Source organism: Lynx canadensis, chromosome B3 (assembly GCF_007474595.2).
Source record: "Lynx canadensis isolate LIC74 chromosome B3, mLynCan4.pri.v2, whole genome shotgun sequence".
In the NCBI taxonomy this organism is placed as follows: Eukaryota; Metazoa; Chordata; class Mammalia; order Carnivora; family Felidae; genus Lynx; species Lynx canadensis.
The window spans coordinates 53147338-53161295 of NC_044308.2; the positions used below are offsets into that span (position 1 = coordinate 53147338).

Here is a 13958-nt window from a genome sequence, read left to right on the forward strand (position 1 = left end):
GTGGTCTGTCTTCAGCCCCGTCGCCGGCGGAGGCGGGCGCGGGCGCGTCCCTGTGGCCAGTCCCCCGGAGGAGTTGGTCGCACAATTATGAAAGACTCAGCTTCTGCTGCTAGTGCCGGAGCTGAGTTAGTTCTGAGAAGGTTTCCCTGGGCTGTCCTTGCCCGGCGGCCTCTGCTGCCGCCTCCGGAGACGCTTCCCGATAGATGGCTACAGGCCGCGGAGGAGGAGGAGGTGGAGTTGCTGCCCTTCCGGAGTCCGCCCCGTGAGGAGAATGGTACTGGACCCACGCAGGCCCCGGCGGGGGAATAGTCCTGGGGGTTGCGGAAGGGAGAGGGGGGGGGCCCGACCGGCCAGTGTGTGTCCGGGGCCATGCTGCCTGGGGCGAAGGAACCCCTAGTTGCCTACCGGACTTGCCCCGGCGGGACGGGAGTGCAGTTCGTTCGGGGGTGAGGGGCAGGAAGCAGGTAGCAAATCTCGCCCGACGGCTCGCCGCGGGAATCCCCACAGCAGAGCCCTGGCTCCGACCAGGGACCGCTCGAGGCGGCAGAAGCGCGAGCCAGGGAGTACCTGGATGAGCAGAGCGGCCGCAGCGCGCCAGACGCAGGGCTCAACCTCCGCATCTCCCGGGAGCGCCTTCCTCCTGGCGCCAGTTGCTAGCAGATAAGGGAGCCAAATGCTCTGCTAAAGTTCTGCTTGGAAAGGGAAGGAGGGCTGGGAGCGAACAAAAAAGGGATAGAGGACGCGGGATTGGAACTGTGCCTTGTTTGCTGCGCAGTAGATACTCCACAGGTACGTTTCCCTTTTGGAGCCAAAGAGGAGGGGTTTGACGGTATTGACGGTGGACCTGGTTTGCAGTTTTCTTTAGCAAGAATTAAACATTTTTATTGGGGGCGCTGCTGGAGGTATCGAGGCGATGTGTTGTCTGGATTTATATCTAACAACCCCATCTGTTGCTCTAGAGAAGGGTTAGTTGTGTTTTAAACCTACGGTGCAGAGTGGCGAGAGGGATGCGGTGCATTGCAGCTTTCGTTAGAGCCTGTTGTTGTTGTTGTTAAGGCCAGGGATCAAATTTGAAGATTTTTTACAAAGAAAGTAATTTACAGGGACTTGACGAGCGAGGTGTTTTTCTGGTCAGTACTTGAACTTGTTGGTTTCGTGCAAACAACTCTCCCTCTGCTGGAGTCTGGCAGGTTTACTTTTCAGCAGAAGTTAATTTAGGTGCCATACAAAAGTGAAACCACGAATATAGTTATACTTTGAATAAATAATGCACCTTACACTGTTTTCCACCTTCTTTGGTAATGTAAAGTCAATAAAAACTTCGTTTTACTTTTTTTCCTAATTTTAAAAGAAGGGTTTAAGTTTCTTTACTGATGCCAGATATTTTAACTTGTTACTTACATGGATTTTTAAGAGAATATGTTTTGGGGTGGGGGTTGAATGAAAGTTCCTTTTGTATGAAAAAAAGCAAACCATTAGTTCTGAATCTTCGGTGATGTGTCTAGTTTTTCTTTTTATGGTAAACAGTATAAATTTGAACATTATCATTTCAGTATCTTAAAAAACATTTAGATACCTTAGAAAATGGAAATTAAGATGATTCATCACCTTCAAAGGCATTGTTTCCTAATATTTTATTAATACAACCAGACACCTTTGTTTCTAATGACTTTCTAGTGAAAATTTATAATTTCTTAGTCTTACCTTAGATGCTCTTCTCAAACTCAGCCTCTTAATGTCTTGTTTGCATGCTTTGAAACCCAGCTTCCAAAAATTAAGATGTGGTCTGAGTTTCTCCTTTTCCTGCTCTCTTTCCATTTATGTCCAGTCTTTTTATAGCAGATGTGCTCCCCCAGACGGTATGTTGGTATACATAAGTTGTGCACCATCCTTGGCACATAACGTGAACTCAGTGTTGGTTGTACATGCTAACATTCCTGTTGATTTTACAGAGAGGAATTCTCACTTTAAAAATTTGAAATTTAGGATCTGATTTTAGTTTTTACATGCTTGAGTCCTGACTGCTATTGAGTTCTGGAATTTTTTTTTTTTTAATTTCCAATTAAATTATAGTGAAAACTGAAAACTGAGGTTGTCCAATAATAATCTGTTGAGCCCCCTCAAATTTTAGGTCATCACTGTGACCTGAAAATTCACTGAAGTATCTTGTATCTACACTGTATAATTCTTACTGTAAATTCTTATTTAAAAAAATTTTTTTTAACCTTTATTTATTTTTGAGACAGAGAGAGGCAGAGCATGAACGGGGGAGGGGCAGACAGAGGGAGACACAGAATCTGAAACAGGCTCCAGGCGCTGAGCAGTCAGCACAGAGCCCGACACGGGGCTCAAACCCACAGACGGCAAGATCACGACCTGAGCTGAAGTCGGACGCCCAACCGACTGAGCCACCACGGTGCCCCTGTAAATTCTTATTTAAAGCATTTGCTTCTTTCTGGTAATCAGTTTCTTCTTTGACACTAAAAGAGCATACAAAATTTTTCTGCATTTTAAAAAGCTTTAAAACTAATCAGCTAACCATAAAATAATATAAAACAAAATACCAAGAAACACAAGTTAAAAAACTGGAGTGGAATCAAATTTTGTACAAAATTATCTGCCGTGGCTATTGGAAATAATTTGTTTTATTCATTTGGTAATCGCTTATTTAGTGGTTAATATATTCCAAGCACTGTCATAGGCACTGGAGTGGCAAATATGTGCTAGACAAGTTTTCCACTTTCAAACAGCTTACATTCTAGTTATTTATAAAAGATCTAGTTGTCAGTGGAAGGTGCATACATCATAAACAGTGTCTACTGTATTGCACACACTGTGATACCTTAATAGTTTTGAAGGCAGTACAGATAGGCAAAAACCAGGAGGATAGTGTGATACCATTGCATAGATTACTTTGAAAATACGGGGTAATCAAGGAGAGAAAGGAAAGTCTGGGTGGATTTGCCCAAAAGCTGATAGTACTAGAGCCTTGTAGAGGCAGTAGGAATTGGAATTAAACTGGAGATAGAAGGGGCATTGAATTGGTGGTTTTAGTCCAAGGGAATTGAGGGTTAGAGGGAAGAAAATCCTTAGTTTATTCAGGGAACTACTGTACAAATACTTTATGTAGATATGAATGAGTGGAGTATGGGATGATATGGGATGCTGGTGGGAGTATTCTAGAGACAGACAAGGACCAGATTTCTGAGGGCAATGTATGTCATGTGAAGAAGTTTGGATTTCATGCTGGAGATGTATGGGATCCACTTAAGGAAACAATATGGAAGATGAATGGTGTGTGTTTAAGTTGAAAAGAGAGACCCATGAGGAGGCAATAGCAAGACTCCGACCAAATGTCAATGGTTTGAAATGAAGTAGTAGAAGATGGAACAGATTGAGATGTTTAGGAGATAGAATATTCAGAACTTGGTTACTTTGCGGAGTAAAGTATGTGTGTACTGGCAAATGTCAGTAATAAGAACGCGACATAAAATGAAAATGTGTTATAATTGAAGTCATTACTTAAAATATGCAAATTAATACTTAAAGGCAGTACTTAAAATGTACACTTTTGGTTTTGATTTTTAAATAAAAGTCTGTTGACGCACAAGCACTTGCAAAAGTTTGAGAGTTCCAGCAATCAGATATTTTTGGTCTAGTGCTCTGATATTCTCTCTCTCTTTAACATTATAATATGGGACATTTCACACATACAGAAATATAATAGGAAAATCAATCACCATATATCCATGACCAGTTTTGACAGTTTGAAATGTGTATTTTGTTTCCTCTATTATCACTCCCATTCCCCCTTAAATAGGATGGCTTAAAAGCAAATCTTGGTCATATCTATAAATGCTTCATTCTGTGTATCTCTAAAAAGATAAGGACTCTTAATACATCCATAGTACTATTAACACACCTGGAAAATGAGTAATTCTTTAATATAATTAAATATTCAGCTTATTTCCCTGATTGGTTCATGTTTTTCTTCAGTTGGCTTGTTTAATTCAGAATCCAAAGAATTCCATATAGCATTTGGTTGATAAATAAGTCTTTCAGTCTCTAGTAACCACTCCCTTTTTTTTTTTTTTTTGGTCTTATCACTTACTATTTATTTAATAAGAAAAATCCAGATCATTTGTCCTGTAGAATTTCCCACAGCTTGGATTTTGTTCGATACATCCATACAGTGTGATGTAACTTGTTTCTCTATTTCCTGTGCTTAATCTAAAGACTTGATCAGATTGTGGTATGATATTTTGGCAAGAGTACTTCACAGGTCGTGCTATGTATCTTGTATTGCATCACATTAAGGAGCACATGCTTTCTGATTGTTTTTCTTTTCTCTTTTCTTTTTTTTTCTTTTCTTTCTCTTGTTAGGATTGATCAGTGGGTTTGGTGGTGTTAGCTGCCTGATCAGTTGTGAATTTCTTGGTTAGACACTTATATAGTTTTAGTAGTAGCCATTGATGATTATTGCTATTGATCTGTTATTTCTTTCTAGGTTTTTCTTTTTTCTTATTTTTTGTAGTAACCTTTCAGTATATGATTAAATTTTAGTTTCTTTTCTTTCTTTCTTTCTTTCTTTCTTTCTTTCTTTCTTTCTTTCTTTCTTTCCCTTTCCTTCTTTCTTTCTGACTTCCTTCCTTCCTTTCACAACTGCTTCTTAAATGCTTGCTTTAAATTTGGTGCCTGGAGGTACCCAAATTCAGAGTAGTTGAGATTAGTTTAGAATGAGCATTATTTGGCTATCTGTAGGGATATTAACTGAGTCACTTAACGTGTGTTAATATAAAAGAACTTAGATATATGTCATTTTTATTTTTTTTAAGTTTACTTATTTATTTTGAGAAAGAGCAAGCAAGGGAGGGTTAGAGAAAGAGGAAGAGAGAGAATCCCAAGCAGGCTGCATGCTCAGCCTGGAGCCCAACGCAGGGCATGATCTCACTATGGCACGATCACGACCTGAGCCACCATCAAGAGTTGGGACGCTTTTGATGTATGGTGGTAGGCAGTTTTTTTGAAGTTGGTAGACTTGGCTCTTCACATAAGCATCTCTGCCAAATCATACTCTTTGAGGAGCACTGCTGTTACCCTCTCTGTCTGTAAAAAGCAGATGATAATCTTTACTTGATATCAGGAGAATACTAGGATTAAAGTTTGTGAGACACTATTTGTCCCTCTTTGCATCATGAAAAAATGTTACTAACTTAACACCTCAACTATCTAGCTACCAGACTGCTGGAAACCACTACTTTTAGAAACCCAGCTCCTCATGGAAAGAAAACACTTTTGAGCCACATCATTATTAGGAATATAGCAACCTGAGCCCAGAGTTCACTGATTGAAAAATATGTGCAAAGTGAAAGTTAGTAGGCTTAGTTACCTATTTTCCTCTGACAATTTGGTAGTATGCTGGGAATGAATAGAAGGAAAGTTATCTGAGAAGCCGACTATTACTGTAAGGAGATTGGATAAACATTAACTAGACTAGAAATATAGGTCTATAAATTACCCTTGGGTATATAAACCAGTGGTCTTCCTTGTCTTTAAGAGTATAATTTAGGGGCGCCTGGGTGGCGCAGTCGGTTAAGCGTCCGACTTCAGCCAGGTCACGATCTCGCGGTCCGTGAGTTCGAGCCCCGCGTCAGGCTCTGGGCTGATGGCTCAGAGCCTGGAGCCTGTTTCCGATTCTGTGTCTCCCTCTCTCTCTGCCCCTCCCCCGTTCATGCTCTGTCTCTCTCTGTCCCAAAAATTAAAAAATAAACGTTGAAAAAAAATTAAAAAAAAAAAAAGAGTATAATTTACAATACCTAATACCCAGAAGGTACTCTTGATTTAGAAACGTGTGTAACAGGCTTTAGACCGATTTTCATAATATTAGCTAACATGTAGTAGCATTTAGCTGTGGTCATTGTTCTAAATGTTTTACATATGTTATTGCATATTATTACTCTCAAAAAAAATTCTTGAAGTAGGCACTTTTTCTCCATTATTTATGGAAGGAACAGAGAGGCAAAATCACTCAACCAAAGGTCATTAGGCCAGTAAGTGGTACAGTAGATAATTGACTCACCAAATTATGCACTTGGAGAAGGACCTTGATACTCAGAGACATGTATATTTGTGAGATCTAAGATGGCAGGTGTTATGTTAAGTAAAAAGTTAAGGTCATTTTTTAAAAAATTTTTTTTTCAACGTTTATTTATTTTGGGGACAGAGAGAGACAGAGCATGAACGGGGGAGGGGCAGAGAGAGAGGGAGACACAGAATCGGAAACAGGCTCCAGGCTCTGAGCAGTCAGCACAGAGCCCGACGCAGGGCTCGAACTCACGGACCGCGAGATCGTGACCTGGCTGAAGTCGGACGCTTAACCGACTGCGCCACCCAGGCGCCCCAAGGTCATTTTTTTAAAAGTTTATTTATTTTGAGAGAGAAAACGCACGAGCAGGGTAGGGACAGAGAGAGAGGGAGAGAGAGAGAGAGAGAGAGAGAGAGAGAATCCCAAGCAGGCTCTGCACTGTCATTGCAGAGCCTGATGTGGGGCTTGAACTCACAAACCATGAGACCATGATCTAAGTGGAAATCAGGAGTTGGATGCTTAACTGACTGAGTCACCCAGGTACTTCAAAAGTTAAGGTCATGAAGAATGTGTTACCTTAAAAAAATTTATTTACCATATTTTTTCTTCATATGCTGTAAAACTTAGAATTTTCTTTATTACCAAATTTCTATGTAATATCCTTAAGATAAATTATTCAGAATTCAGTTGTATGCATCGTATACATTGTATACATTGTCGAAGTGCAGAGATTTACTAGTCAGAAGGAATCCTTAGTAGATTGGAAATTCATTAAGTAGATTTCTGTGATGGGTAGAACTCTTTCATAAAAACTGTGAAAATCTAACATAAGTGTATCAACAAATACTCAGAGATAGGGAATAGATTGGTAGGGTTTACTCACAATATGAAGGCTGGAGTTTTGTAATAGAGAATGTCCTAATGTTTTCTTTAGATTTGTCTTTTTCAGATTAACTTTTGTGGCATCATCTGAAAGTATATCAGTGGTCATTGAATTAGATTAATGTGATGTATCCATTTAATTCAACAGATTCTGTTGCTTTGGGAAAAATATTAGGTAACAAGGAGACAGGAATAAAAGTGAAGAATTTAAATTGTACTGTTTGATTACAGGTACATAATATTTTTAAATAAATGTATACCATTTGAATTCTTTGGTAATTGTTTTTTGTTGTGGAATTCAGATCGATAAAAGTGTGATCATAATGTAATAGCAGTCTATGTACTTACCGCCCAGCTTGAGAAATAAAATATTGGAGGTAAAATTGAAACTTCCAAGTACTTCATCAAAATCCCATTCCACTTTCCACTTCTGCAGACATAACTGTCTCCTCTTGTTCCTTTGCTTGCTTTTTGTAGTTGTAAATATATATTATATATCTTATATATGTTGTATATATGTAGTATTGTCTACGTATTATAGAATTATAACACATAGTAGTTCCTGGTAGTTTTATATATATGGAATTACGTACATCTTTTTATGGACTTTTTAAAAAAAAATTTTTTTAACATTTATTTAGAGCATGAGCAGGGGAAGGGGACAGAGAGACACACACACAGAATCTGAGGCAGCCTTCAGGCTCTGAGCTGTTAGCACAGAGCCCACTGTGGGACTCGAACTCACGAACTGCAAGACCATGACCTGAGCTGAAGTTGGACGCTCAACTGACTGAGCCACCCAGGTGCCCCTTTATGGACTTAAAAAAAAATTTTTTTTTAAGTCTGTATTTATTTTTGAGAGAAAGAGAGAAACAGTGTGTGAGCAGGGGAGGGGCAGAGAGAGAGGGACACACAGAATCTGAAGCAGGCTCCAGGCTTTGAGCTGACAGCACAAAGCCTGATGCGGGGCTTGAACCCACAGACAGTGAGATCATGACCTGAGCCGAAGTCGGAGGCCCAGCCAACTGAGCTACCCAGGTGCCCCATGGAATTTGTTGGTTTTTTAAATCAACATTAGGTTTTGGAGGTTTATTCATATTTATAATACAGGTAAGGTCTAGGTCACCACTTTCACTTTGTTTTTATTTACTTTTTTTTTATCTTTGTTCTCATTCAAAGTTAACATTACTACTTCTCTGTAAGATATCCTCCCCGTGCATGCTCAGAGCAGCTTTTTAGTTCACCTCTTTTAACTGCTGTTTACTATTCCATTATAGAATATACTATCCATTTTACTGTTTGGCATTTGGGTTATTTCCTTTTTTTTTTTTTTTTTTTTACAAATAATGGTGCATGTATGTATCATCTAATGTACAAGTGTGAGAATTTTTCTAAGATGCATATATCTAGAAGTAGAATTGGTAAATCGTAGGGTGGGTGCATTTTCAACTTTAGAGATAATTACCAAAGTGTTGACCAAAGTAGTTGTGTGGTTTATACTCCCTATAAAGTATATGAGAATTTCCAATTCTGCCAACATCTTTGCCACACTTCATTGATTAGATTCTTTTATTTTGCCAGACTCATGAATGTGAAGTAGTTCCTCATTGTTTTAATTTGCATGTTACTGATTACTAATACTGAGTATTATTTCAGGTTATGAGTTTTTGGCTATGGTTTCCTTGTCTCTGATGAATTGCCTATTTATAGTCTTTGCTCATTTTTCTATTGGATTATTTTTTTCTTATTTACTTGTAGAAGTTCTTTATGTATTCTGCATATTTTTGGGTGGTACTTTATGGCTACAAATATCTTTTCTAGCCTGTAGAAAAGGCTAGTAGAGTAAAAATTTCTTAACTTTTTACTTGGTTAGTGGTAAGCTATTTACTTATTTTAGGTTGTTGATGTACATTTTTTTTAATGTTTATATTTAAAAAAAATTTTACCGTTTATTCATTTTTTTTTTTTGAGGGAGTGAGTGGGGGAGGGGCAGTGAGAGAGGGAGACACAGAATCAGAATCTGAAGCAGGCTCCAGGCTCAGAGCTGTCAGCACAGGGCCCAATGCAGAGCTTGAAGTCACAGACCACAATATCATGACCTGAGCCGAAGTCAGATGCCCAACCGACTGAGCCGCCCAGGCGACCCAGATGTTTATTATTTTTGAGAGAGAGAGAGAGAGATGGGGGGACCAAGCACAATGGTGAAGGGACACAGAGAGAGGGAGACACAGAATCTGAAGCAGTCTGAAGCAGGCTCCAGGCTCTGAGCCATCAGCTCGGAGCCTGACGTTGGCTTGAACCCACCAACCACAAGACCATGACCTAACCTGGAGTCAGATGCTCAACTGACTGAGCCACCCAGGTGCCCTGATGTACTTTGGTTTTTAATGTTAGTGTTATAATTTATCTGTATTTTCTCCTTTTTTAAAAAAAAAAAAAGTTTATTTAAATAATTTCTGCACTCAATGGGGGGCTCAAACTCACAACTCTGAGACCAAGAGTCTCATGCTCTTCCAACTGAGCCAGCCAGGTGCCCCTATCAGTATTTTCTTTATAGCATGTGCCTTTTATTTTCCTGAGGTCATAAAGTTATTCTATTTTTTTTTTTGGTAGAAATTTTAAAGTTTTGCTTTTCACATTTTGACTTTAATCCATGTAGTATTCATTTTTGGATTTAGTGTGATAGTTCATGTACACAGAATAAATCATATCTTCTCCTAATTCATATTGTTCTCTCCATCATACAACAAAAGTTTCCTTCAAGGTAAGTTTTTGTTTCCAAGCAGCTTGTTCCATTGTTCTGTCTGTCTGTTCCTGTGTCGGTATATTTATTTTGTTTTTTTAGCACTCTTAGGTGTCTAGGTAAAATAACTTGGCATAAACAATTAAAAATTTGAGGGCACCTGGGTGGCTCAGTTGGTTGAGCATCCAGCTCTTGCTTTCAGCTCAGGTCATGAACCCAGGGTTGTGGGATTGAGCCCCATGTCAGGCTCTGTGCTGAGTGTGGAGCCTGGTTGAGATTTTCTCTGCTCCCTCTCCCTCTGCCCTTCTTCCCCATTCGTGCTCTCTCTCTCTCTTTAAAAAAAAAATAACAAAAAATTAAAAGTTTTTTTGGCCAACATGCTTATTTTTTTTTTAAGTTCATGGGGGGTGGGGTGGTGGCCGAAAGAAAGGAAGAGAGAGAGAATCCCAGGCAGGCTCCTCACACTGTCAGTGCAAAGCCCCATATGGGCTCAAACCCACAAACCATGAGATTATGTCCTGAGCTGAAGTTCGATGCTTAACCAACTGAGCCATCCAGGTGACCCTTGGCCAACATGCTTATTATCTTTTTTATCTTTTTTTTTTTTTTTTTAAAGTGTACTCTTTTTTTTTTTTTTTTTTTAATTTTTTTTTCAACGTTTATTTATTTTTGGGACAGAGAGAGACAGAGCATGAACGGGGGAGGGGCAGAGAGAGAGGGAGACACAGAATCGGAAACAGGCTCCAGGCTCTGAGCCATCAGCCCAGAGCCTGACGCGGGGCTCGAACTCCCGGACCGCGAGATCGTGACCTGGCTGAAGTCGGACGCTTAACCGACTGCGCCACCCAGGCGCCCCTTATCTTTTTTATCTTGATGAGTTTTGATCCCTTTTCATTTTATTAATAATTCTTTATATTAAAATGAATTACTCTAGGTAAGACTCTTTCTAGAATACATAAGGAAAAAATTACTACTCTTTGAGCTAGATTCAGGTTGGCCACATTTTAGACTCAATTGTGCCTTGTCTTCATTTATTTAGTACCGTAGACTCCCAAGATATAGTGTGATGGCAACTGCTCACAGTTCTTCATCAAACATTTTCTGTTTCATAAGTCTAGGGTAATATTGGACTGTTAAACAACCAGAGTAGCAATCTCCATGAGGTCAGCAGGAAAGCAAAACAGAAAATAAGGTTGGATATAATAAGACTCTCTTTACAAACATAGTTATAGTCGGAATTTGATTCAGTTTAATTTTTTTAATATATAAAACTTCACCAACTGTTTGTTATTCCACAGAGACTTTTCAGTAGTGTCTTTAAGATCCTCTCAGAGAATTCACATCTGAATTACCAGTGATACCTAATTATTAGTGAATTAGTTAAGTAGTTGGGAGCCAATTAAGAATAAGAGCAGAACTCTAGAGTAATGGCCTTTAAGAATGCCAGAAGGTCAAATGAGTTGGGCTCTAGATAGAGGGAGAAAGATAGAGGAAGTCAGAGTGCCAGCCTATTTCAACATTTTGCTTTAGGCTAGCCTTAATTTTTCTTTGTCACTGCCTGTGCCATTGTTGGCAGGCATATTGACCTGTGTACAAATGTTTCACATAACTCAGAATTTCTAGGTCTGTAACGTCATTTAATTTTTAAGTATATGCATTTTATTAGTATGTAAACCCCTTTTTAATTTTTTTTTGAGTGTGGGTCACATTTTCCTATTTCTTCTTAAGTCTCGTCACTTTGAATTGTGTAATAGACACTGTGAATGTTACCTTTTAGACTCTGAGTTCTGTTACACCCCTTCTGAAGACTTGATTCTTTTTAAAGTAGTTGTTATGAACTCAGTGTTTGTGCCACTCTCCCCTAAATTCTTTGTTAAAGCCCTAACCTCCAGTGTGATGGCATTTGGACATGGGGTCTTTGGGAGGTAATTAGGGTTAGATGAGGTCATGAGGGTAAGGCCCTTATAAGAAGAGACACCAGAGAGCTTGCCCTGTACCATGTGAAGACACAGTGAGAAGATAGCTGTCTGCAGCCCAAGGAGAGAGTCTTTATCAGACATGAACCCTGTTGGAACCTTGATTGATGTTGGATTACAGTTTCTATAACTGTGAGAAAGTGAATTTTGGTTGCTTAAGCCACCTAGCTTATAGTATTTGTTATGGCACTCAGAATAGATTAAGATAGTAGTTGATTTACTTGACTGTACTCAGATTCCATACTCTGTCTCATTGTGGGCAGCCAAAGTGTCCGTTCAGTTCTTTTATTCTTAATTGGGCTGCTTGGAGTCTGTACTGTGCATACATTTTTCGTGGGTCGGCCGTAGGTTGGGGCACCCTTTATGTGACTTTCTCCTTTGAAGGACTTTTCCCATCGCTTTCCAACTGCTTTTGTCACCTTGAACTTGATATTTTGTTTTTTTAAGCCAGTAAGACTCTGGGATTTCCATTGGAGTTTTAGATGTTCAGTAGGTATGGAGTGGGGCCTGTTACAGAAAAGCCTTAAAAACTGGGAAACTCATTCAGTGCTGTCCTTTCATTTTTAATAGACTCCATTCAATTTCTGCCTGCTTTTGGGTCTTTAGTATGTAAACTAGTTGTTTTTTTGTTTGTTTGTTTGCTTGTTTTTGTTTTTATTTTGTCCAAAGTTTATGGCTGTTATTTGTGGGAGGGTTAGTCTGCTAGAGCTAACAGCTAGCAGCTCCTTTTTAATATTAATATATAGAATCATAGAGTGTATTTAGTTTTAAAAGTAGATTGATTTCCAGTTGTTGCCTTGAAGTAGAAAAAAGCAGTCTTTAATTTTTTCCCCCAATTTTTACCATTAGCATGTAGGCAGGAAGGAGATATGCTGGTACTAATTTATGGAGACAGTGGATGAGGTTAGAGGGTTTATTTATAATGTATGTGCCCCTTATTGCTGGTAGACAGGAAGAATTTATAACTTAAAGAATTTTGAAGCATTGTTGAGATTTGACAGTGTGTTAGGCATTCTGCTGAAACGCCTCGCGTGGATCATTTTGTTTTATCTTCAGAGCAACATTATAAGATAGGTATTGTTATTAGGTCACAACGTCCGAAACTTGCCTAAGGTTGCATGGATAGTAAACAACAAAGCTATAATTCTAACTCCAGTTACTCAGACTCCAGAATTTCTGCGCTTTCACTACTGAATATCACGAAGTGATTTTTAAGTTAATTTCTAGTGCTAACATTCTGTGATTATAGTTAGTTTTTACTTTACCTAAAACATTTAAGTTTAGGAATTTTCTGGTTTGTGTTCATAGTGTGCCACCTCTTGGTAAAATTCAGTAATGCAGCCCAGCAAAACAAGGAGAAGAGAAGTATAAAAATAGAAATTAATATATGTTTAAAATCCATGCACATTTCATTGGGTATGTGATGGCAGGGAAGAAACTCAGAATTCCAAAACTTGCATAAACCTATCGTTGGGAGGGATTTATAACCATCACCTGGGGGTATGTGACTCTCAGGTGTCTGAGGCCAGTCCCTAATGTAATAAATGAGGGCCATGCACAGGAATGCTTTGTGTGGAGAGCATATATTTACATTTGACAGCTACACAAAGTGAGAAGACCGCAAGCCCTTGAAATAAAATTGGTGAATATTAAAGTTAGGGGAAGCTATAAGAGATAGTCTTGAAACATACTAATGTCATTGATGTCCCTACAGACACAAAATTTGGTCAAAATTTGTGAGCATCAAGAGTGACATGATTTAAGTTACTTAGCAAACAGTTTCACTAAAGTTTTGGATGGATATGCCAATTAGAAACTACTGTGGAAAGTTTGAGGTTTTGAAAGGATAGCACTGGCTGTTTATTTTTTTATTTTTTATTTTTTTTTTATTTCAGAGAGAGAAAGAGTGTGTGCATGAGTGGGGGAGAGGGAGAGAGAGAATCTTAAACAGATTCCATGTTGAGTGTGGAGCCGACGTGGGGCTCGATCCCCATGTCCCTGGGATGACCTGAGCCCAAATCAAGAGTGGTCTTTCAACCAACTGAGCTACCCAGGCGCCCCTGGCTATCTGTTTAGAAAAAGAATGATAAAATGAAACTAATTTGTGAGCAAGATTTGTGTTATGTCCTAAAATTCAGTAGCACTCCTATTTTGAGTAGTTACAAAATGAATACTAAAAGTGGCTGAAGTGTCTTAGGTTGATGGTGATTGGAAAAGACCATTATTTCTGGAAAAAAACTAGTATATCTACTCAAAGTACTAGATTTTTTTG

At 39.0% G+C, this 13958-nt stretch overlaps 1 protein-coding gene across 2 annotated transcripts in view; it reads left to right on the forward strand.

Annotated features, from left to right (window-relative positions):
* TRPM7 (transient receptor potential cation channel subfamily M member 7) overlaps positions 1–13958 on the forward strand; it is a 123779-nt gene continuing 109821 nt past the window's right edge. The window contains exon 1 of one of the 2 annotated variants that reach the window (XM_030318202.2): positions 1–274. In XM_030318202.2, coding sequence (XP_030174062.1) covers positions 272–274 — 3 coding nt within the window. In that variant the 5' untranslated portion in view covers positions 1–271. The remainder of the gene's footprint in view (positions 275–13958) is intronic. The other variant, XM_030318203.2, reaches the window with a different exon arrangement.